Source organism: Leopardus geoffroyi, chromosome D4, assembly GCF_018350155.1.
Source record: "Leopardus geoffroyi isolate Oge1 chromosome D4, O.geoffroyi_Oge1_pat1.0, whole genome shotgun sequence".
Classification (NCBI taxonomy): Eukaryota; Metazoa; Chordata; class Mammalia; order Carnivora; family Felidae; genus Leopardus; species Leopardus geoffroyi.
Window position 1 is genome coordinate 31,885,575 of NC_059342.1, and position 25,318 is coordinate 31,910,892.

General features: G+C 34.8%; 1 protein-coding gene across 2 annotated transcripts in view; it reads right to left on the reverse strand.

Moving 5' to 3' along the window:
* The window catches only part of KIAA2026 (KIAA2026 ortholog), a 133,160-nt gene that overhangs the window by 51,224 nt on the left and 56,618 nt on the right, over positions 1-25,318 (reverse strand). Inside the window, exons 3-4 of one of the 2 annotated variants that reach the window (XM_045469237.1) lie at positions 18,892-20,306; positions 8,261-8,340 (exon numbers count right to left, since the gene is read on the reverse strand). In XM_045469237.1, coding sequence (XP_045325193.1) covers positions 8,261-8,340; positions 18,892-20,306 — 1,495 coding nt within the window. Of the gene's footprint in view, positions 1-8,260; positions 8,341-18,891; positions 22,836-25,318 lie in introns of those variants that run through there. The other variant, XM_045469235.1, reaches the window with a different exon arrangement.

Below are 25,318 nucleotides of genomic sequence, written 5' to 3' on the forward strand. Positions count from 1 at the left end.
AATAACTGTTGCCTTAACAATAAAACGGGGGTTAACCCCATTTCACTTTTGAGTACCTAAAGTTGCACAGGGAATCTATCTTCAGGCCTAATTCTGCTAACATGACAAAAAATTGCACCACTATCCATCCTGTATCAAATCTCACTTGCCATCAATCCCAATCTACTTCTAACAATAGCCATCACATCCGTCCTAATCGGAGGCCGAAAAGGACTTATTCAAACATAACTACGAAAAATCCTAGTATATTCCTCAATTGCCCATATAGGATGAGTAACAGTCATTATACTATACAGGCCCACAATAATTTTAAACCTAGTAGTTTATATCATAATAACACTCACTACCTTCATACTATTTATACATAGCTCAGGCATAACAACATTATCACTATCCCATACATGAAACAAAGCACCCCTAATCACCTCACTCATCCTAGTGTTAATACTATGACTAGGAGGCCTTCTACCACTCCTAGGGTTTATCCCAAAGTGAAAAACCATTCTAGAAATTAAAAACATGAAATTATTATATCTACACTATTAGCCATCACAGCACTTCTCAACCTATATTGTTATATACGACTAACATGTCACAGTACTGTTTCCCTCAACAAATAACATAAAAATAAAATGACAATTTGAAAGCACAAAAAGATAAACTTCCTGCGCCCACTTATTGTAATCTTGACTATGCTACTCCCACTTATACCAATAATATCTATTCTGGACTAGGAGTTTAGGTTAAAATAGACCAAGGGTGTTCAAAGCCATAAGTAAATTACATCAATTTAACCGCTGCATATTTAACCTTAAGGACCGCAAGAATGTATCTTACATTAATTTACTGCAAATCAAACACTTAATTAGCTAAGCCCTTGACAGATTGGTGGGCTTCTATCCCATGAAATTTTAGTCAACAGCTAACTAATCAATTGGCTTCAATCTTCTCCTGCTATCTAGGGAAAAAAAGGCAGGACAAGCTCTGGTTTTGAAACTGTTTTTTTTTTTTTTTTTTTTTTTGAATAATAATAGCGAGCATTTATTGAGCATGTAGTATATGTCAGGCAATATCCTGAGTGGTTTTTTTTGTTTTTATTTATTTTTTTAATATATGAAATTTATTGTCAGATTGGTTTCCATACAACATCCAGTGCTCATCCCAAAAGATGCCCTCTTCAATACCCATCACCCACCCTCCCCTCCCTCCCACCCCCCATCAGCCCTCAGTTTGTTCTCAGTTTTTAAGAGTCTCTTATGCTTTGGCTCTCTCCCACTCTAACCTCTCTCTCTTTTTTTTTTGAAACTGCTTCTTTGAATTTGCAATTCAACATGCTATTTCACCACAGAGCCTGGCAAAAAGAGGACTTAAACCTCTGTTCTTAGATTTAAAGTCTAATGCTTTCCTCAAGCATTTTACCTATGTTCATAAACCCCTGATTGTTTTCCACTAGTCACAAAGATATTGGCACTCTTTACCTTTTATTCGGTGCTTAAGCACTCTTTACCTTTTATTCAGCGTAGTAGGGACTGCCCTTAGCCTTCTAATTAGAGCCGAACTTGGACAACCTGGCACCTTACTAGGAGATGATCAAATTTATAATGTAATTGTTACAGCCCATGTAAATGTAATAATCTTTTTTATGGTCATGCCTATTATAATTGGGGGTTTGGGGAACTGATTAATACCTCTGGTAATCGGAGCACCAGAAACAGCATTCCCTCAAATAAATAATATGAACTGTTGACTACTTTCCCCATCCTTCCTACTACTACTTGCATCCTCAACAGAAGCTGGTGCAAGGAACGGTTTATCCCCCTCTGGCCAGTAAGCCCACATAGGAGTGTCCTTGAATATGAAGATCAAAAAGACTAATTTCCAAATAGCGGATGAAATACTGAATTAAATGCACAATGGTAAGATAAATGTTCCTTAAATGACAGGACTCTTCAACATAAATTTGTTGAATTTGAGGGTGAAAATAATTTTAGCAATATTTACTTTGAAGTTATCTTAAAATGAATTAATAGCTACATAACAATTTACAGTCTCTTTCTATACTAACTCTCTACAAATAGATATATACCTAATGCAGATACTCAAAATATATAGTCAAGTTAAGCTCTGAGAAAATTCATGTATAGGAACATACATCATTTTGTTACTAATACTGAAAGAAAAAATACTCTGATTAATGCCAACTCTGCCTTATATACCCTCTATTCCTTCTCTTTTTATATAATATGGCATATGTGTGGCCTTTAAACTCAACTTCAAATGGTGTTTTTAAAACAGAATCAATAAATAAAGTTCACCTATTAAGGAGAACAGATGCATTTTTTGAACAAAGCAAAACATCTTATCAAAGCCTCCATTACCTTGAATTAGAAAAATGTTATCTGAGGCTCAGGGCTTCCAGGGATGAAAAACAAAAGCTCCATAGCAGCTCAGATTACAGTTGGGTCACACTGCCAATACTCACCAGACAAGATTTTCAGTCATACTGCAGAAGTTAGGAAAGAGTTTGATCCCCCAAGGAAAACCTCTTGAAAGCTGTCACACTCTCCCTCAAGATAACTTTTCACTTAAGGCCAATCCATGAGAGCCACAAAATCATAAATCTTAGAACAGAAAGGACTAAAAACATGTAATTTTTAGACTAAAAAGGTGTATCTCCAGTTCACATACAAACTAATTAAAACTAACAGAGGTAACCTAAGATGACACACTGGTAGAAGAGACCATAGAACGTAGGACTCATCCACTTCCTACTATATTATATTATATTCTTTAAGGGATCTTTCCAAACAAAACAAAATAAAAAATCTAATAAGAATTGAATATGTATTATAGTTTTAGGTTTAATTTATCCCTAAGCTTTGATTTCTATTAAATGTTAAATATTAAAAGGTCTCCTCTTCAACTCAGAAAGTAGGAATGTGTATATACAGCGGGGGAGGGGAGGTCCAGTAGAGATCAAAAGAATTCTGATATGATCACATATCAGAAAAACAACATAATAAATCATTCCTTACTTTATCATTACTTCAAGCTAGAAATTATGCCTTTGGGTATAAACTCAATAGGTATGAGAGGTATTTTCTTTATTTGTTCCAAAAAGAGCATAAGGCAGCATACAAAACTAAAGCAATATAATAAATCACATTAAACAGCAAAGGGAAAACAATGCAGGAGTCAAAATGAGTAGGCCCAAACTGGATCTCTCATTCACTACCATTCTAATAAAACAAACCTACACTTCATTCTAAAAATTGTAAGCAAAACACTAAATTCATGGTATAAATTCAAATTTCATATTGTATTTAAACTAAAATTATAATGTGGTGACTGGGTGGCTTAGTTGGTTAAGCATCAGCACAGAGCCTGCTTCGGATCCTCTGTCCCCCCTTCTCTGCCTCTCTCTCTCTCTCTCTCTCCCCCTCAAAAATAAATAAACTTTTAAAAATAAATAAACTAAAATTATGTTAACATCTTAAAATATGAGGACAGAAAATTTCTTCTCATTTCTTATGATCACCATACTATCAAGAATGACTGCTTCAAAACCTGCAAATAGGATATCATATGTGATGTGAAAAATAAGTCTGATTAACAAAGTATTTGTATTAATGAGATATGTTTCTCTCAATGCACAATATTTAAAAATTGAAAGAATTTTAAGAGGAAAGTAAAACCCATACTTTTAAAAGTGAAAAAGCTGAAGTTAAAAATATTTAAGAGGTAGCAATTTAAAATAATATAATCAAAATAAAATAATATAATCAAAATAATCCTTAACACAGTGAAGCAGGTGAAATCTAATTTTGGTCTCAATTTGTTATACTGAGGGTCTCAATTTGTTACTTTATTTCATATCCTTTAGTTTCTCCATTGGTTAAATATAGTATGGTTAACATACCTGTGAAAATTATAGTTTTTTATATTTTAAAAAGTTTTAAACTTTTCCACAGGTATGTTAAGGATCTGAGTTTGTGCTTATGTTTAAAAATACTACCACTATGTAAGTCCTAGTCAGCAGCTGGATTCTGGATTTCCTCTATAAACCAGCCTTTAGAATAAACCACACATATAGAACAGGATCAAGTATAAATTACATGAAAGAGCTTGGTTACCAATGAAAAGCAAAGACATGGCAACTAAAGCTCTTACATTATTTTAAAATTTTACTGAGACTTGACACACTGTTTTAAAAATACATGACTCTGTATAAAAATATACATATAAAAATATATGACTCTGTTATAACTGTGTTCAAAAAGAGAATTCACATACTAGATTTCTCTCTCAAATAAACAAATTAAAAGGCTTTGGCAAATATTAATTTTATTAAGAAAATTGATATTTACTTTTCAGTTTAACAGTCTTATATTACAAAACTGACAAAATAAAATTTTAGTCAATTTAATAAAGTCATAACCAATTGTTCAATATGATTTAAAAGTTTAAATCACCAACATGCTAAATACTAAAAATAAAAATATTTCCTAATTTTTTTGCACCTATTGCTAAATTAAAAAACCCCAAAATTTCCCAATAAGCCAACTATATAATCACCATAACCCTATAGTGGGTAAGCATAAATTTTTCCCCTGATTAAATCTAATGATGCAAATATTACTTGGTTTTTCACTTTTCAAATTCTTGTAGGCTTAATCATAACATTTCATGATTTATAAAATATGACCAAATCTGAGATTTATTGCAAAGTCTTTATGTGGTAAAAGTCAGTAATAGATGCTTTTAAGCCAATTCTTAATTGATTTTCCTACTCATAACACTGTACTTATGTCTAAATAATCTGACATGCTTATTTGAAAAAATAAATAAGAAAGAATACATAAAAAAGTTAACTCTCTCATTTAATTCTCACAAGAACCCTATAAGTAGGTACTATTGCTACCCCATTATACAGATGAGGAATTGAAAAGCACAAAGAGGTTAAGGTTACAGAGTTAGTGGTAAAGCTGACATTAAAACCTATACAGCCTGGTTCCAGAATCAATGCTTAACTACTATGCACATTACTGGTACCCACCTAGATCCACTGAATCAAGGATGAAATCTTGGTGCATAAAACCCAGGAATTTTCATTTTTAATAAAGGTATCACATTATTTTTATACTATCTAAAGTATGAGAACCACTGACATAACCCTTAGGAACAAGTGGCACGGATGTGGTTAGTCTCTTTATAATACACACACAAAAATCAATCCAATCCACTATTTGAATATCTATAGTGTATACCTTAAATAAAGGTAGGATAATTCTTTTCTTAAACTGAGATATAGATACTAGGTGTAAATATAAGTAAACATGAAGCAAATGGACAATGTTAATTTCCAGATTTAAAAAAGTCAACAAAAACACCGTCGAATTAAAAAGTAGTTGAGGTCGGGGTGCCTGGGTGGCTCCAGTCGGTTAAGCATCTGACTCTTGGTTTCAGCTCAGGTCACGATCTCACTGTTTCGTAAGTTCAAGTCCCACAGCCAGCTCTGCACTAATGATGCAGACCCTACTTGGGATTCTCTGTCTCCCTCTCTCTCTGCCCTTCCCCCACTCATGCTGTCTCTGTCTCTCGAAATAAATAAATAAACTTAAAAAAAAAAAGTAGCTGAGGTCAAAACAGGATTTACTTTTTTAATTCATTAGGACTTATCAAGAAATAAACTTTACAATTTAATCCCTGGACACATTTTTCTCTTAGCATGTTTTATTGTCTATTTAAAGATGGACTAATCCTTATACAAATTAAGTCAGGTTTTGCAAAAGGGATCCAATCTCTATCTACTAACAGCTTCATTACCTTCAGTAATAAAATATTTTAGAATAAATGTGGTGAAGAAAATCTCCCAGCGAAACCATTTTAGAAAGTATTTTTATGTTTAATACTAGAAATGGGATATTTAAAGAACTTGGATAAAATGAATAATTTGCAGAATCTGAGGTGCTAAATGACATATTGCTAGAACTTCTGGGAAAGAAATAAATTCACTTCTTTATTATATAATAATCAGTTTCTTACATGTGGGGAACTTCAAAGAAAAAAAATTCTACATAAAGTTATTTTGAAAGGCAAAACTATAGGTTTTGTCTGTAACAACAAAGTTTACTAGTGACTAATACTGTCTTATCTCCTGTTCTTTGCTTATTTGAAGCAAATGACCTTTTTCCTGGGAGACAGCTATCAATTTCATGGGATAATACCACGGTATTCATATTATAAACTAGGCATAAGAACCACTGCTTTCATAAGCCTATTGCCCATCCTAGCGCCTCCCCCCCGCCCCCCACACACACTAGGACACCTTAAGAACCAGGAAGGGGATTTATATATAACATAATAAAACATAACATAATTAATATAATATTTATTTTAAACAGCTCAATTTGGCAAAACATGTACTCTGACCTTAAGTTTCTGAGAGTGGTAAGCAAATGGTCAGTAACTGACAAAGCATCACTTAGTATTGTGCTTTTCAAGATTTTTTGCTCTACCCATGGTCAAAAATATATTTTACAGTGCAAGCAAGTACAATAAACACAAGACCAAAACCAAAGTTTCATGAAATGATATTACCCTTGCTGTATTTGACACATTCATAATTTCTGTTCTATTTTAACTGTTAGCTTATAAAAGGAATGGTGGTCATATAATCTGCTAGATTAATTTCATGCCTCACTAATGAATACCATTTGCAATTTTAAAAATACTATGCTATCTATGTCACTTATTACATATAAAAGTCCATCCACTAAGATAGCAATGGAAACAAACATCAACAGCAGGTCAGATCTGTTCTGAGACTTACATTCCCAGGATGAATATTTTAAGGGATTGAGGGGAAAAAAATCAGTGGGAAAAGCAGCAAAGGCTGGTATGATATCAGTGGAAGAATGACAATATTATAGTACTGAATACCAGGTATAAGCAATGGTTAGACAAGCCTCCAAGTAAAACAGTAAATATACATTTTTCACTTAATATTCTGTAACCAAGGTTACTTTATACAAAAAGATTATGTAGAAATGTTTGAAATTCATTCTAAGAAAGTCATTAAAAATATCTATCCTAGGGGTGCCTAGGTGGTTCAGTTAGTTAAAATGTCCAACTCTTGATTTCTGCTCAGGTCATGATCTCACAGTTTCATGGGTTCGAGCCCTGCATCGGGCTCTGCTCTAATTGTGTGAAGCCTGCTTGGAATTCTCTCTCCATCTCTCTCTCAAAAAAACTAAATAAACATTTTAAAAAATATATTCTATCCTAAAATACTAAAAGAAAATGCCTATTTTCTTTCACTGTTCATTTAAAATTGTATTTTTACCAATTAGTAACTTCCATAAAAACACTTCTAAAAATAAGATTTTTACTGAAAAATAAATGTGTTTACATTTTTGGATATATGTAACTATTAAACTCACATTACATATTACTAATATTTTCATAGTTATTGTTCTTTGTTTTCTTCTTGACTTGAGACTGACAGAAATTTATTTTAACACCATTTTTATTTTTTGGCAATTAAGTATTGTTAGAACTGGACTGGACATGGTAATACAAAGATATTTTAAAAGAAGAGTCATTTGAATGAAAAAACATCTTTTATTAGATTGAAAATAAAAGTATTATTTAGGGTGAAATTCTCTGCTGATTCTAGTACCAGCTACAAATGAAAAATTCTTCACATAATAATCTGGCAGTAAATATAGTTATTTCTTTTTGCAGAAATGTGTAAAGACCATTCAATTAAATGTTACTTAATATTCTCTCTGAAGTTCATATATAGTTAAGAGTTAAAAGATTTGTTTTTAAGTTAGTAAGTCTACTATTTCCACAGTGCCCAAATAAGTGAAAATAAATTACCTATTTACAAATTGTTTACAAATTATGATTTGTTCTTGGAAGACTCTCATGTACACATTTGCTATCATATATTAAACATTTATATTATATTTATTATAGTATATATTCTATTAAACTACTTCTACAAAGTAGAATAACATAAGAAAAACCAGAGATTTTTGACTATCAAAGAGACAAAAATAGAGGTAAAAAATTTTGAAATACTAGATTAAATCTTAGCCATCCGTGCCTTGCACTTAAAGGGAAAAAAGTCATAGTTGGAAACACTTCATTTAAAGTATGGGTGTTACAGTGGAATTCAGCCAATCTCTTGAGGAACAATAAAAACACTAAAAAAGTTAAACTAAAAATGTTGAGACAAAATTGAAACATTTACCTGAAATTCTGGTACAGTGGGTGACTTTGTAACAGTTTTCCTCTTCTTTGTGATTGCTTTTTTAGATATGGATTTTTTTCCTTTCAAGATTAAAAGAGAAAAGCTTCATAATACTGTTTATAGCACTTCATTAACAAGAACCAAATTACATAGAACCTTGAAAGTTAAAATATAACTAACAGATGGCTTCTAGTGAGTCAAATAAAAGTGATGAATCAAAACAAGCCGTAGTAAAAGCAAACATTAAACTATAACTACCTGTAACAAGTATATTAACAAATGCTGTTTTCTTTACACATGAACTAAACTATCAAAATCTCTGATGAATTTCACAATATCAGAACTTACTGTAATAAGATTTGGCAAAAAAAAAAAAAAAAAAAAAGGCACATTACTACTGCTCAGTTAAAAATCTAATTCACAACTTAAAATGAAATTTTATAAGACAAAAAAAATCTTACCTTTTAACAATGACTTCCATAGTCAGGAACTTGCATAAAACTATACTCTGAAGACTATGGTCTTAAACCAATCTAATGTGAAAATCCTCTCAGCAGCTTAGGAAACAAGGTCTTTCTATCTCTTTATCTCTTTATCACCTAAGAGGCTGCCTTTGGCAGATTCAATAATCACTTTAAAAACAAGGTAAAAATCTCCCTTTAAAAAGTGCATCTAGTCATTTTTGCAATCAGAAATCACTACGAAAAATAAATCCACATTCTTAAAGAAATCCAACTCATTAGCACAGATTGAAATGTATCTACTCTGTATTTAACATAACAGAGATACATACATGCATATAGCCTCTGTTTTTAGAAAGGAACATGTTAAAGTGTTTTGTCTACATCTGCATTTAGCAAAATCAGTTAATAAACTGGTTGTTAATTATTCAACAAACATGAGATACAGGGCACTTTACAATTTATGGGAATAACAAAGAATTATAAAATGGAAATCCTGTCCTCCAGGAGCTGATAATCTATATAAGGGAATAAAAATTAATCAGAAACACTTAAAAGTTAATTTTAGTTCACAATCATTTGTAGGTTAAAATCAGCTTAAAAGTTACTATTTTTTTACATAATCCCTTTCTGAACATTTTCCTATATAGATATGATCTGCTTCCATGCAAAGAGTTCATTTGATTGCAACATTTTATTCAACTTGTAGGCACAATTCTAATTTAAATATAATTGTATTTTCTTCGGTATTCCTTTACAACCATATCACAGAACTATCATTTGATCATTTCTAACTTGACTCAGTAAAATGCACGTATACTATGCTTGAACTACTACAAATTTTGAGTTGCTGAAGTTCACATGGATTTCACTGTCCTGTTCTAATAAGTATCAACCTGCTGTCACTTGACATTTGTTTTTAATTAAAATAACCTAACATTTATTTCTTTTCTTATCACTGTTACTTGTTTCCGTGCTTACACAGAATCTATACGGGAACTAAACTTCCACAAAAATAGGCAAGTGTGTGGTCTGCTTAACCAGTATTCAGGAAGAAGTGATTCAACTATTGGTATCTCTATAACACAGCTAGAATAACTGATTTCTAATTGGATGCAATAGGTACCTCTCAAAGGGACTCATGAGTCTGGACACAAGAATGCCTTTCTTCTATAAACTATATTTTTTAAAGTTCATAGGAAAAGATTTAATGGCCTCACGAGTTTTGGGAAAGCTATAAAAACAATTTGAAGGAAATGAAATCCTTCCTTATCCCCCCACCCCCACCCCAGCCCCAGCACTGTTCTAATTAGCTTTTTAAAAACCATGTGAAAATAAATGAGTAAATAAATATCGTTTGATTTTGCATTCATTTGTAAGCACAACAGAGGTCACCCTTGATACTTCCAATAAAGTTTATATTGTTGCCACATAAGCACTAAATTTGGGTACTAAATGCTCAAGTTCACTCTAGCAGCCATGCTTATTTTAATGGATTAAGCAGCTGAAGTGGTTACTGGGTATTTCCTTTCACTATATGATTAGGATACCTAAATGTAGATTAAATAAATGGAAGTAGTATTCTGTTGTGGTTTTAAGCTTGAGTTTTGGAACTAAACTACCTGGGTTTGAATACCAGTTCTAACCACCTACTAGCTACAAATTGCTTTATTTCCTTGTGCAGTTTATCTATAAAACAGAGATAATGATATTACCTACTTTCTTATTGAGAATTAAAACGTAAAAAAAAACTCAGACTACTGTTAGGCACATGGTTAAGTGATCAATGTTAGTTGTTATTATCTCCCTTAGCTAAGCCATTATGATAAGTGTCTAAACAAATATTATCATTTTACCTTCTTCAAATTCTTTTATTAACTTATTCTTTCATCTTAGTTCTTGTTCATATATCCTCTGTGCTACCACTCTACTTCCTACAATATTTATGTAACACATCATACAGTATTGTAATGATCCATTTATAGGTTTCTCATCCTTACTAGACTGAATTATTGATGACAGAAGTCACATTATTCGTTTTTTATTTACAGCATTTTTCATACAAGAAGTTATGAGAAATGATCCTTAAATAGAAAAATCCTAATTTTAATCAGAAATTTCACCAGTCTGGAGATAGGAAAAGGGAGGCAGGTAACTGTTTATAATTCTTAAGGTCTCTCTGAGTCCATTTTTAAATAAAGAAAGCACTGGCAATAACTAGATAATTTACGCAATTTACCAAAGAGTTTCACAACATGACGTAGGAGTGGTAGTAAGAACACTAATTTTTATTGAGAACCTATTATGTCAGACACTTAGCAAGATAATTTATATAAATTATATCAATTAATACTCAAAACAACCCCTCAAGGTAGGCAACACCTCATTTTAATGTAGGATAACTGAAAATCAAAGGTCACTTAACTTATTCAAGTGTTACACTGTAAGCAAGCACCACAGCCAGGGATTCTAACTCCAAAGTCCAAGTTCTTTCCATTATATAATTCTACCTCTTGAAAATCAGTTACCATTTACTGATTCCTACCACATGCCAGGCACCATGTTAAGTACTATGCATTCACTATTCCAATTAATCTTTGTAATGATTACATCAAGGTATGTCTTACCTCATTTTTCACAGATAAAAAAACTGGCTATTAACAGGCAAATAAACTGATGGAGGACTTATAGCTAATGTGCACTGGACATATATTTGTACTACATCTGCCTCACTTCAAAGTTGCGTGCTTTTTATGATAAAATACTGCATTCTTTCAAATTTTCTGCAGGAGTGTAATTTGCTTCTGACTGATTTCAGAGCATTCCTTTTTTGATTAGGATTATAAGATTCACATATTCACTATTAGTATCTTCAGACTATATCCTCATAAAAATTTGAATACAAATTTTCCTTCATTCTTCAGTAAAAACTGGCTCTTCCTTTTTATTATACCACTTTTAAAATGTAGCATGGATACTACAAAACCACACAGGCTTTATTTGGTAATCTGCTTTTGTTCCAGGGCAAGATATATATAGGGCAAGGTACATACTGCCCCCTAGTGGGCTTCCATTCTTCCACCACTCACTTGATGATACACCAGGTCTTTACCCCCCTCCCCCCCCCCCCCCCCCCACCCCAGTCCTAAATCATCTCGTCCCATAAAACAGAATACAATTTTCAGGTCTGGGACTGTGCTAAAGTCAGAATCACTTTAAAGCATATACAGAATTTTGACACAATTATTGGTCCTAAAATACACACATGAGCAAAAAATGAGTGTCAACTTGTACCTGGAAAATAGAGAAGGAAAACTTAACATGGCCTAGTAATTAGTATTCAAGTGTGGCCTAACGAAGCTTTTTAAAACTATGCTGAGAACAGCTGTAGTAAAGGAAGCCCAACTTGAGAGAAAACAATGTAACTAAAAATATATTTTATAACTTAGGCACAAAACTCTAGTCTTCCAGAACATGGAGATACACCTCTTAATTAGCAAAATGCAGGTGATTATTATATCCAATCCAACTCCTCTTTCCTGTCTCTTATTCTCCATCTTTCCCTTCTCCTTTATCTGCCTTACCTGACTGTCTTCATTCTTTGGCCCCTTGAACTATTCAGAGACTTCTATTTCAAAGCCCTCCTAGATTTGGCCTTCTTATGTTAAAAATTATCCTGGAGCACCTGGGTGGCTCAGTTGGTTGGGCATCTGATTTCGGTTCAGGTCATGATCTCACAGTTCCTGGGTTTGAGCCCGCATCAGGCTCTGTGCTGATAGCTCAGAACCTGGAGCCTGCTTTGGATTCTGTGTCTCCCTCTCTCTCTGCCCCTCCCCAGCTCGTGTTTGCCCACCTGCACTCTTTCTTTCAAAAATAAACATTAAAAAAAAACTATCCTAACACATTCGCTAGTTTCTCAGTGCTTACATTTTAGGAATCATAACAAATGAATGGATACTAAGACATTAATCACTGTTAAAAAAAAAAAAAAAGACATTAATCACTGTTTAAAAAAAAAAAAAAAGGCCAAGGGCATTTATATTATTAAATAGAAATCTGGGAAGTGGCTGGAATGTGAAGTCACAGAACCAGAGTCTAAATTTGACTTTTTATGTACTAAATGTTCATGTCCTAAGCAAATATTTAGTCTATACAAGTTTCTGGAGTGTTGTATCTCTTAAGTAAGCAATTTAACCTTAACAAAACAGCTGATTGTCTTTCCATTCTTCTTGCCTATTAGCAAATTTCTCATCATACTGGTAACTTTTTACCACTATCATATAATTCAATAACTGCTAAACAATGATTTTTTTCTCCTTTAGCTTAAAATACTGAATCAGCTGTCAAATTCTGCTACTTATTGTAACATCTCTCTCAAAACATTATTTTCTTCTGTCAATGTGAAAGAAAAGTCATACAGTCAGTCATTCTCTATCTGGATTTAGAAATTTCCTCTTCTTAAACTTACCTTCAACCCCTTCATGAAAACCCTGCCAGTTTCTTTTATAACTCTTTAATGGTCCTAACTATTCTGCAAGATCCTTTCTCCTAATCCTGACACTTATTAGCTATGTAACCTTGGACAAGTTAATAAACATCTCTGTGCCTCAGTTTTTAAAATCTATAAAATCTAGGGGCGCCTGGGTGGCGCAGTCGGTTGGGCGTCCGACTTCAGCCAGGTCACGATCTCGCAGTCCGGGAGTTCGAGCCCCGCGTCGGGCTCTGGGCTGATGGCTCGGAGCCTGGAGCCTGTTTCCGATTCTGTGTCTCCCTCTCTCTCTGCCCCTCCCCCGTTCATGCTCTGTCTCTCTCTGTCCCAAAAATAAATAAAAACGTTGAAAAAAAAAAAATTAAAAAAAAAAAAATCTATAAAATCTATATAATGAGGAATAATAATACCATTTAATGGAGTTTTTATGAAAATCAAATGAGAAAATATATATAAAGGCTTAGAACAGTGCCTGGCATACAGTTAGCACTTATGAGTATATAGCATTAAAATAAAAGGACAAAATACTCTATCGATCCTTTCACTCTCTTATATCTTGGCATCTTGAGTTGGTCCTCTAAAATTTTCCCCATACAGACACACATAGTTAGGATCTTTGGGTTTTCAACAACAACAACAAAAAACTGTAAAACTTTTTCACAATAATGGGTCTGGATGTAACCAAATATTGTAGATTACACTGCTTTTTTAGTTATTCCCTATAAAGGAGCTTATTGCTTTTTACACATTATCTCTTATTGTAAGGTCATTTCCTTGCACTAGGCACTTGATGCAATTATTTAAAGCAGCACCACCTGTCCAGAAAGAGATCACCCATAACTGGCACAGTCTCATCATTCAAATAGCTTCTAAAACCTCAACTTTTCACCTTTTTCCTTATGTTTTTCTCTGTGTTTTCAGTGACACCAGCTTAATTATACCCTCATGCTTTAAAAAATTTTTTTTTTCCAACGTTTATTTTTGGGACAGAGAGAGACAGAGCATGAACAGGGGAGGGGCAGAGAGAGAGGGAGACACAGAATCGGAAACTGGCTCCAGGCTCTGAGCCATCAGCCCAGAGCCCGACGCGGGGCTCGAACTCACGGACCGCGAGATCGTGACCTGGCTGAAGTCGGACGCTTAACCGACTGCGCCACCCAGGCGCCCCTACCCTCATGCTTTTATTCACATTACTAACCACTGTTCATCTATCCAATCCCCACTATTCTTCAAAGTCTTATATCCTCTGCAAAACCTTCCAAGACAACTATAGCAAACACTGACTGATTTACTCTCGACTTGACCTTTTACTCTATTACATACTTAACAATTATTAAAATGAATTGTTTACCACTTTGAGCCTTAGTTTATTCACTTATAAAAGAATAACACCACCACTTGTCTTATTTATTTTAATCAGTTCAGAGGAGCTAACACAAAATGATTTCGTTGAAAATAATGAACATGTGAGAAGAGGGAAAAATCCTCCAAACCAAATTGGCTAAAATGAGTAACTTAAAACACCATAAGCTTTTTGTAACAATTAATGTATCTTTAATAATTTTTGCCCATTTTTTTCAGGTTTTATAAAAAGTCCTCTAGTTTTTAAAACCTATTTTATTTCAGCCAACTCTACTCCACAAAATCTATAACAGAATACTATTGAAAACAACCAAAATGTCTAATAAGGAGGTTGGAAAAATAACTACAAAATACACATAACAAAATGATGGTGCAAAGATCTATTGCACACAGAAGTTCACGGTGCACTGTTACGCAAGGAAAAAACAGATTGTAAAATGGTATGGATAGTACAATGCTAATTCAAAAATATATAGGCCTTGAAAAGGATATAAAAGATACATTTTAAGGAGCTAATCTTACTTATAGCTGAGTAAACTATATTATGTGTGTTCATTTATTTATTCGACAGATTCCTACACAATGTGTTCGTCACTGTGCTAACCTTCTGTCCCCAAGAATGTTATAAAATACAGGGAAGACAATCATCAAAATAATTTACAAAGAAATAAATGCAACCATTATAAATAAACGTTATAAGTATTATAAAGGAGAAGTATCTGATGCTATAAGCATGCACAACTGGGGATATTCCAACGTTTTTCTATTCTATAATGTTTCTAAGAGTAAGGAAAGGCTTAAATAACTAAAAATGAATTCAATTAAAAAGCAGAAAGCAAACTCCAATTCTAAAAAATAGATAAAAATGCTTAAAAGTTGCAAAACTGCCCCAGAGTTCCCTAAAATTATCAAATCATTCTCAACCAATTTGTCTTTGCACCTTCTACTAAAAATTATCTCCCACCTGCTAAATTTAGAGAGTCCACCAAAAATTAAAGCCTGTATAATCAACATAAAATGGACCACATTAACCACATGTAGAATTTACTCTATCCTAAGTGAACGCTCATGGATGACACACTTTATCCCAAAGCATATTCTACAGAATGCTATTACTTGAAAAAAAAATCTCTGTGTTCAAGTAAACTTAAAAATACTAGGTTAAACAAAACTAAACAGTTTTTTTTCAAGACTTCCCAGAGTCCTTAAAATAAAGGCCCCAAATCACTTTTCCACAATTCTGAAGTTCAAAAAGTTCTCAAAACTAACCTTTTAAAAATAAACATGACATGAACTGTTCTAAGGTTCTTTATAGTTTTCATCTCATTTAACCCATTCACATATCTTTTGTAAAAACTATGTGTGTAATTACAGGGGCTACACCAAACTCAACTGGGGATGTTATTTAATAAACATATATATCATAATATCCTTCTATAATCTGATGATTTCTGAATTCCAAAACATATCTGATACAAGAGTTTTGTAAAATGCATTGTGGACCTGTACTAATGCACAATGTGAATCTAGAAGAGGAGCATTTCCACATTTTCCAAACATGTCACCATGGAGCTCCCTTTTAAAAATAGTGAAAGAGAAAACACTGGATTAGAGTATGCCCAAAACTGACTATAAAAGGCTACAATGCCTCATAACTAATAAAGGAGCCCAGGGCAAAGCCTCAGGAAGACAAGTGTACTGAAAATGATGTAAAACAAATGTTCTGTTGTTGTCGTCGTCGTCGTTGTTGTTGTTGTTATGTGCCTAGGTGGCTCTATCAGTTAAGCCTCCGACTCTTGGTTTCAGCTCAAGTCATGATCTCACGGTTTGTGAGTTTGAGCCCTGCATAGGGCTCCACAATGACAGCAGGGAGCCTGTTTGGGATTCCCTCTCTCACTCTCTCTGCCCCTCCCCAGCTCCCTCTCTAAATAAACAAACAAACAAACAAACAAACAAACAAATAAATTTAATTTAAAAAATTTTTTAAAAGGCATGGCTCAGTCGGTTTTGGCTCAGGTCATGATCGCATGGTTCATGAGTTTGAGCCCCACATCAGGCTCTGTGCTGACAGCACAGAGCTTGCTTGGGATTCTCTCTCTCTCCCTCTCTCTGCCCCAGGCTTGCTCACTCTCTCTGTCCCTCTCTCTCAAAATAAACAAACTTAATAAAAAAATTTTTTAATATCATTTTATGTACTGCTGTTATAACAGAAAGGAGTTTAGTATCTTTTTTTTTTAATTTTTTTTTTCAACATTTATTTATTTTTGAGACAGAGAGAGACAGAGCATGAATGGGGGAGGGTCAGAGAGAGGGAGACACAGAATCCGAAACAGGTTCCAGGCTCTGAGCTGTAAGCACAGAGCCCGATGCGGGGCTCGAACTCACGGACCGCGAGATCATGACCTGAGCCGAAGTCGGCCGCTTAACCGACTGAGCCACCCAGGCCCCCCAGGAGTTTAGTATCTTATAAAGAAAGAGTGGGTATATGCTTACCCAGAACTATCAAGGGAGAGAGAAACTGTATTTGCCAGATCCAAGTATTTTTGTTACTGAAGACTAACCTCCTAAATTTGCTCTGAAGATAAAATTAGTATATAGGCTAGTGCATTATTTTCTTCTATTTCATCCCTGTAAGCTGTCTATACCCACCTAAAGATGCTCAGAGAGGGTACATAAGTACTTGCTGAATTTGCTTCTGTCTTTTTTTTTTTATTCACTTGGACAACTGGACATGACACCCCCACAAATATTCTCTCTGATCTACAAATATTCTGAACTACCATTTAAAAAATGTGGCAACACTTTAATTGCTTACCATAAAAATACATTTAAAAGTAATCCTTACAGTTAATATTTTTACTCTGCTATTGGTAAAGCCTGTATAGGAGCTACATCAGTATCTACCCCCATAAGTCACAATTACCTTTGAACACATGAATAGTAGGTCATAAATAAACAATAAAAGGTTTCAGGTGACAACAGTACTAATAAAACAGTATTACATACTTTAGCACTGGAAAAAATATTTCCAACTTAAACTACTAATTAATATTTTTGAGAGGAAAACGTGCCAAATCAAACTAAATTTATATAGCCTAAATATGTGGATTATTACAAAATTTAAAAGGCTTATTTCTGAAAGTTACTTTAAAAAATTGTAGTTTTTCATCATCTGGCCAGTGTAGTGGTTCAACTTTGCAATTATCAGTTCATCAAATTAAGCCTGTTCTTAATAGTAAATTTTATGCTTCCTTATCAATGATATATTACACACACATTTTAAAATATACTTAACTGTATTCATTTAAGTAACAGCAAGTATATCAACTAAACAAACTTCACTCTCTCATTTACCAACTCATTATCAAATTATTGTCAAATCCTAATTATCTTTGTTACTGAGGGAAGATATAAAAAATGGAAATCCACAAATAATGACAATAAACCATAACTCATTTTAGTAAACAATTCAAGTTTTTCCCAACCAGGCAAATTTTATAATAAGTGGAGTTCAACATCTGCTTTTATCTCACTTATCTTCTTGACAAACAAGACACAGAAACTGATTAAAAGGCAAACAATAGAAAAAGCAAAAACACCTGAGTAATGAAAAGATACCACCACCGAAGTGCAACCAACCACCGAAGATTTTATTTACAGAATTTTTTGTTATTCTTTAAATAGACTTGCAACAAATACATGGGGTATTCAAATTTGATGTAAGACAAATGTGCAAATCTTCTTACAAAATATGCTTCGTGTCCTATTAGTTGATGCAATGTTTTTCCTTGTATTTCACATTTTTCCTGGGTATGAAAATATACACTGAAAATAGAGTGCTAAAAAATATATGATGTGGGAAAAAAACAACACCCAGAAAGATAATCTGACTTGCCTTGGTTTAAGTTGCTATGTACTCTATACAGTATTGGGAATGGTATCTCCTGATATCAGTGCTTTTTCCATTTGCTGTACTGGTCTTAGCCTGGGGGGAAAAACACTTCTCAAAAATGATGGGAAGCATTATTTATCAAGAATCTGGTCCAGAGAAATGTAAAAACATTATGTCCAAAGATCTTCAACTGAAAATTAAATTAAAATGTACTGTGACAGTATTTTTTTCTGTTGAGTATACAAAACCTCTTCTGCTCTGAGTTTTAATCAGTGGAAGAATATAAAACTTGGTCTCTTAAACACACACACACACACACACACACACACACACTTTTCATTCTGTTAATCAGTGCCTCTCATGCCTAATTGCAAGAACAACATGAAGTATGCTTAAATGTAATTCTCATCCATTTGTGTTAGCTTACCAGATTTGTGCTTCTTGTGTTTTGCTTTCTTTTTGATGATCAATAACTTATTCTGGATCTCAGGTTTGTAAGATTTGAACGCAAGAGAATGAAGACTTTCACGCTTTCTCTGTAAGTTTTCATTTAAAACATCTTTCAATTTCTTTTTTTTCTTTTTCTTCTTTTTTGCCCTCATTTTAGTTAGTTTGATTTTCTTGTGACTCTGCAGTGACTGCTCTAATAGAATGTCTCTTACAACTTTGTGGCAGTTAAATTCTGGATGATCACTGTGACTTCCATTTACATGTATTTGGCAAGATTTTAGAGCATTTTCTTTTAATGGACTGGGTTCAGGCTTTACTCTGGAAGCTTCACCATATTTTTCTTGATTTTCTATAAACCTTATTTCACCTGGACTAAGAGGCTCTCCAAAGCCAGTAACTTCCCCTGGACTCCCTGGTTCCCCTAAATTTTCTTTATAACAATCAGTTTTTTTAATTTCACAGGGCCTGCAAATTCTAATTTCACAGCTGGATTTCACTTCCATTTCAACAGGGATGTCATGATTATCCAAGTTCATCTTAGCAGAGCCCCAAGTTGTATCAAAATTAGTTTCCTGCTCTTTCTTGAAGGCAGAGGAGAGGCCTATACTACACCTATGTTCTCCATTACTTGTACTAACATAGTCACATTTCAATTTCTCCAGTTTAATCCGAGGTACTCTTTGTATTTTAATGGGTGGAACTGGAAATTCTGGGGCTTGAAAAGGTCTCTGTTTATAAATCCGTACATCTGCACCACAGAACTGTGGAAAATGCACATAAGCATTCTCCAAATAATCGTAACCCAAGATAACTTCCCTGCATTCATGAATAGGCTGTCCAAGTACAGCATCTTGAACTTCTTTTTGTGTTTCATACACAAAGTCACAAAGACCCTTAAGTAACCATACTTTTTGGTAAAAAGGTAGTTCATGAAAAGGTTTTTCTTCCAATGGATTAACTTCTCCAAGAACTTTAAAAAACTGAGGACATAACCCAAGCTTTTCAGCACAGCTATCAGGATTTTCAGTCTGTCCTACAGCAGTATACCACTGCTGTACTTTCTGTCTCAGTGCTGCTTCCCAGGTCCTATAAGGCAAAGTAGGTCTTCGATGTAAGGTAGGTCTGCGATGAGGTGGACTTAACAGAGAAGTCATTATTTTAGAAAGAAAAGCATTACACTGAGGCATCAGAAGACAACGTTCCAATTCGTAAAAGACTATTTCTGGCAAATTTAGAATTTGTTGGGCTAAACAAAGAAAATGACCAATAGCTGGAATTTCCCACATAGTCTCCATACAAGTTGGAGCTGCTTGAGCTAGGAGTTTTCTTTCCCATTCTTCCATTTCCTTTTGACTAGCTTCTTCTGCTTCTTTTCTTTCCTGCTCCCGAAGCCTAAAGAAAGTTTAACAAATTATACTATCGTTAAAGTAGAAAGTACCATTAAATACTAAATATTTGGTGTCATATTAATCTTTAATCAACAAGGCAAATGGCTACAAAGTATCTCATTAGATGTACCATTATTTTCTTCAGATGATGAAATAAATATATAACTTGACACTGAGTCTTCTGACATTTCTTCATCCAAAGTAAAATTCTTCAACTTAGGATGTGTATCAATTTCAAAGTAAATGAAAAAAATTTAAACATGTGTACTAAACAAAAGCACAGGGTAGTGCTTTCTAAAAGTAGTATGATGTCATATAAGAACTATAAAGATATTTAAATCCTTTGACATGGTAATTCCGTTCCTAGAAAGTTTTTGTTTGTATTAACCTGACAGAGTTAACTTTTAACCATATAAAAAAAGTTATAAAGAAGTTTTTATAAACTTTTGTAAAGTTATAAAAAAGTTACACAATTGGGAAATAAGCTGGCTATTATTAGGTAGCCTTAAAAACTAAAATTATGGGAGGAGGATGGCACAGGAGTAGGGGGGCCCTGAGCTTACCTCATCCCTTGAACATAGCTAGATAAATATCAAATCATTCTGAACACCTAAGAAATTGATTTGAGGACTGAGAGAATAAAACTTCACATCTACAAGAAGAAAAATAACCACCTCGTGGAAGGTAGGAGCTACAGACAATTGTTGTGGAGGAGAAAAGAACTGTGAGTGCTGCAGAGAGGAGGGAGCCCTGATCATGGAGGTGTGCCTGAATGAGAGAGAAAGAGTGAAGCAACAGGCAGGGGACTGCACAAGAAAAACTCTTCCCCAACACCAGTGACTGGGAAAAAGAGAGGGGCTGACTGTTAGTTTTTATGAGCAGTGGAGCTCAAAGTCTGAAGTTTCAGAAGACCCTACCATCGCTGGGTTGTATCTGGCAGGCTTAGCAGTGCCCCAGTGGGGAAGGAAGGAGGAAGGAGATACAGGAGTAGGAAGCATGATCTGAATATCCCCTGGGTCCAACTGGGAGAAACAGTTCCCCTTCTTGGGAGTTCATTTGGGAGTGGTGGCATGGACTCTCCCGGGACAAAAGAACTGATGGTGCCAATGTGTTGCCCTATTCCCTAGCATAGGAACAAAGACACAGGCTGAAGGTATCAAGTCTTGGTGCCAGCTTTTTGCTGCACTTCACCATAAACTCTGAACCACTGTGTGGTCATGCAACTGCTTTCCTGGGACAAACTGGTAAGTGGCAAAAGCATAGCAAGACCCTCTCCCAAAGCATCAGCATTGGTGCGGGCTACACAGTTCCCTAAAATTTGGAGTTCTGAAACCCAGCCACATGGCAGAGATAAAACATAAGAGTACTGTGCTGCCTGGAAGGCAGACAGTTGGGACTCAGACAAGGTGAAGGCAGGGATCTGACAGAAGCTGGGAACAGTAGAGAGGGATTCTTTGCTCTTCTACAATGACTTCTTGAGGAGTGGCGGGGCGAACTCCTTGCTCCCAGGAGAAGAGAGCTGGCAACATCACTTTCTTGCTCTCCCCCATCAGTACTGACCAAATTCAATGAGCTAAACAGCCTCCTCAGTGGAGACCAGAGCTGCTTACAACAAGCTCCACCCCACTGTGCCCTGCAGGTGCATCTCTACTAGGGCAAGACCACCTGAAAATCAGCGAGCAGGCTTCTCCCCCAAACCCAGTGCATCCCCTCATGCACAGAGTTTACTGACAGAGTGCTTCAAAGCTTCAATTTAGGAGAAATAAGGTCTAGCTTCATTTTTTTTTTTTGATCCCACATCTTTTAAAAAGCAGATCAAAACACACCTACAGACCTGGACAAAAACTACCACACAGTGGACAATGTCCAAACACCCCCTACTGCAAGCAAGGAGACACTCTACAGAGGACCGGCCTGAGGGTAGGAAAAGCCAAAATACAACGACAAACTGCATATAGGATACCCCTTTTGTTCGTCTCTTCTTAATATAGCCATTACTCTCAGGAGCAGGAATAGAACAGGCTTTCCTAATAATCACACACAAAAAAACAGTGACCTAAAGAAAATGACAAGATAGAGGAATCCATCCAAAGGAAAGAAAAGGAAAAAGTCACAGTTGGGGATTCAATCATTACAGACATAAGATATCTGAACCATAATTTAAAACAACGATTATAAGGATACTAACTAGCTGGGCTTGAAAAAAGCATAGAAGATACTAGAGAATCCTTTACTGCAGAGATAAAAAAAACTAAAATCTCAGGCTAAAATTAAAAATACTATAATTAAGTTGCAAACCCAACTGGATGACATGACAATAAGGATGTATGAAGTAGAGGAATGAATCAGTGATATAGAAGACAGAATTATAGAGAACAATGAAGCAAAAAATAAGAGGGCAACAAAGGTATTGGATCACGATGGTAGACTTAGGGAACTCAGCAACTCCTTAAAGCATTTGTATCACAGGAGTCCTAGAAGAAGAGAGGAAAAAACAGGAAGATTTATTTCAGCAAATTAGAGCTGCAAACTTCCCTAATATGGGGAAGGACAATACACATCAAAAGTCAAGAAGTGCAAGAACTCCCATTAAATTCAATAAAAACGACCATCACAAAATACAAGACCAAAATACACAAAGAAAGAATCCTGAAAGCAGCAAGGGAAAAAAAGTTCTTAACCTACAAGGGAAGAGAGACCAGATTCACAGAAGATCTATCCACAGAAACTTAGTAGGCTAAAGAGACTTGCAGGATATATTCAATGAGCTGAATGTGAAAAATATGCAGCCAAGAATACTTTATCCAGCAAGGCTATCATTCAGAATAGGAGAGATAAAGAGTATCCCAGACAAACAAAAATATAAAGGAGTTCGTGACCACTAAACCAGACCTCAAGAAAAATTAAAGGGTACTCTTTGGGGATAAAAATACCAAAAGCAACAAAGATCGAAAGGACCAGAGATCATCATCAGAAACACCAACTTTAGGGGCGCTGGGGTGGCTCAGTCGGTTAAGCGTCCGACTTCGGCTCAGGTCATGATCTCGCAGTTCGTGAGTTCAAGCCCCACGTCAGGCTCTGTGCTGACCGCTCAGAGCCTGGAGCCTGTTTCAGATTCTGTGTCTCCCTCTCTCTCTGACCCTCCCCCGTTCATGCTCAGTCTCTCTCTGTCGCAAAAATAAACGTTAAAAAAAAAAAAGAAACACCAACTTTATAGGTAACAAATGGCATTACATTCATATCGTTCAATAACCACTCTGCATGTAAATAAACTAAATGCTGCAATCAAAAGACATAGGATATTAGAAAAGATAAAAAGAACAAGACCTATCACAAACAATGCTGCCTACAAGAGACTCATTTTAGACCTAAAGACACAAGCAGATTGAAAGTGAGGGGATGGAGAACCATCTAATGGACATCAAAAGAAAGCTGGACTAGCCATACTTACTTATATCAACAAACTAGATTTTAAACCAAAGACTGTAACGTGAAAAAGGGCACTATATCATAATTACGAGGTCTATCCATCAATATCTAACAATTGTAAAATTTATGCCCTCAACTTAGAAGAACCCAAATATATAAATCAATTAATTACAAACATAAAGAAACTCAGTGACAATAACACAGTACAGTAGGGGACTTTAACACTCTATTTATAGCAACAGACAGACCATCTAAGCAAAAAAATCAACAATACACAGTGGCTTTCAATGACGCACTGGCCCAAAAGGACTTAACAGATATATGCAAAGCATTTCATCATAAAGCAGCAGAATATACATTCTTTTCAATGTCACATGAACATCCTCCAGAACAGACCAAATACTGGGTCACAAATGAGCCCTCAACAGGTACAAAAAGATTGAGATCATACCATGCATATTTTCAGATCACAAGACTATGAAATTTGAAGTCAACCACAAGAAAAAATTTAGAAAGTCCTCAAATACATGGAGGTCAAAGAACAGCTTACTAAAGAACAAATCGTAAACCAGAAAATTAGAGAAGAAATTTAAAAAGTACATGGAAGCATGGGGCGCCTGTGTGGTTCAGTCAGTTGAGCATCCAACTTCAGCTCAGGTCATGATCTCACAGTTTGTGGGTTTGAGCCCTGTGTTGGGCTCTGTGCCCACAGTTCAGAGCCTGAAGCCTGCTTCAGATTCTGTCTCCCTTGCTCTCTGCCCCTCCCCTCTCACACTCTCTCTCTCTCTCAAAAATGAATAAATGTTTAAAAATATATATTAAAAAAAAAAAGTACATGGAAGCAAATGAAAACATGGTGGTCCAAAACGTTTGGGATGCAGCAAAGGCAGCCATAAGAGGGCAGTATATGGCAATACAGGCCTACTTCAAGAAGCAAGAGAAGTCTCAAATACACAACCACACCTGATACCTAAAGGAGTTAGAAAAGGAACAGCAAATAAAGCCTAAAACCAGCAGAAGAAGGGAAATAATAAATATCAGAAAAGAAATAAACAATATAGAAACAAAAATAAAAAGCCCCAGTAGAACACATCAACAAAGTAAGAGCTGGCTCTTTGAAAGAATTAATAAAATTGATAAATCCTTAGCCAGACTTATCAAAAAGAAAAGAGGGCCAAAATAAATAAAATCAAGAATAAAAGAGAAGAGATCACAACCAACACTATAGATATACAAACAATTACAAGACAAAATTATGAAAAATTATATGCCAACAAACTGGGCATTCTGTAAGAAATGAACAAAATCCTAGAAACATACACAATACCAAAACTGAAACAGGAAGAAAAAAAATTTGAAGAGACCTATAATCAGCAAAGAATTTGAATTAGTAATCAAAAATCTCCCAAGGACATAAGAGTCTTGGGCTGGATGGATTCCCAGGGAATTCTACTAGACAATTAAAGAGTTAATACCTATTCTTCTCAAACTGTTCCAAAAAAACCAAAAAACAAAACAACAACAACAAAAAAACAACCAGAAATGGAAGGAAAACTTCCAGACTCATTCTACAAGGCCAGCATTATT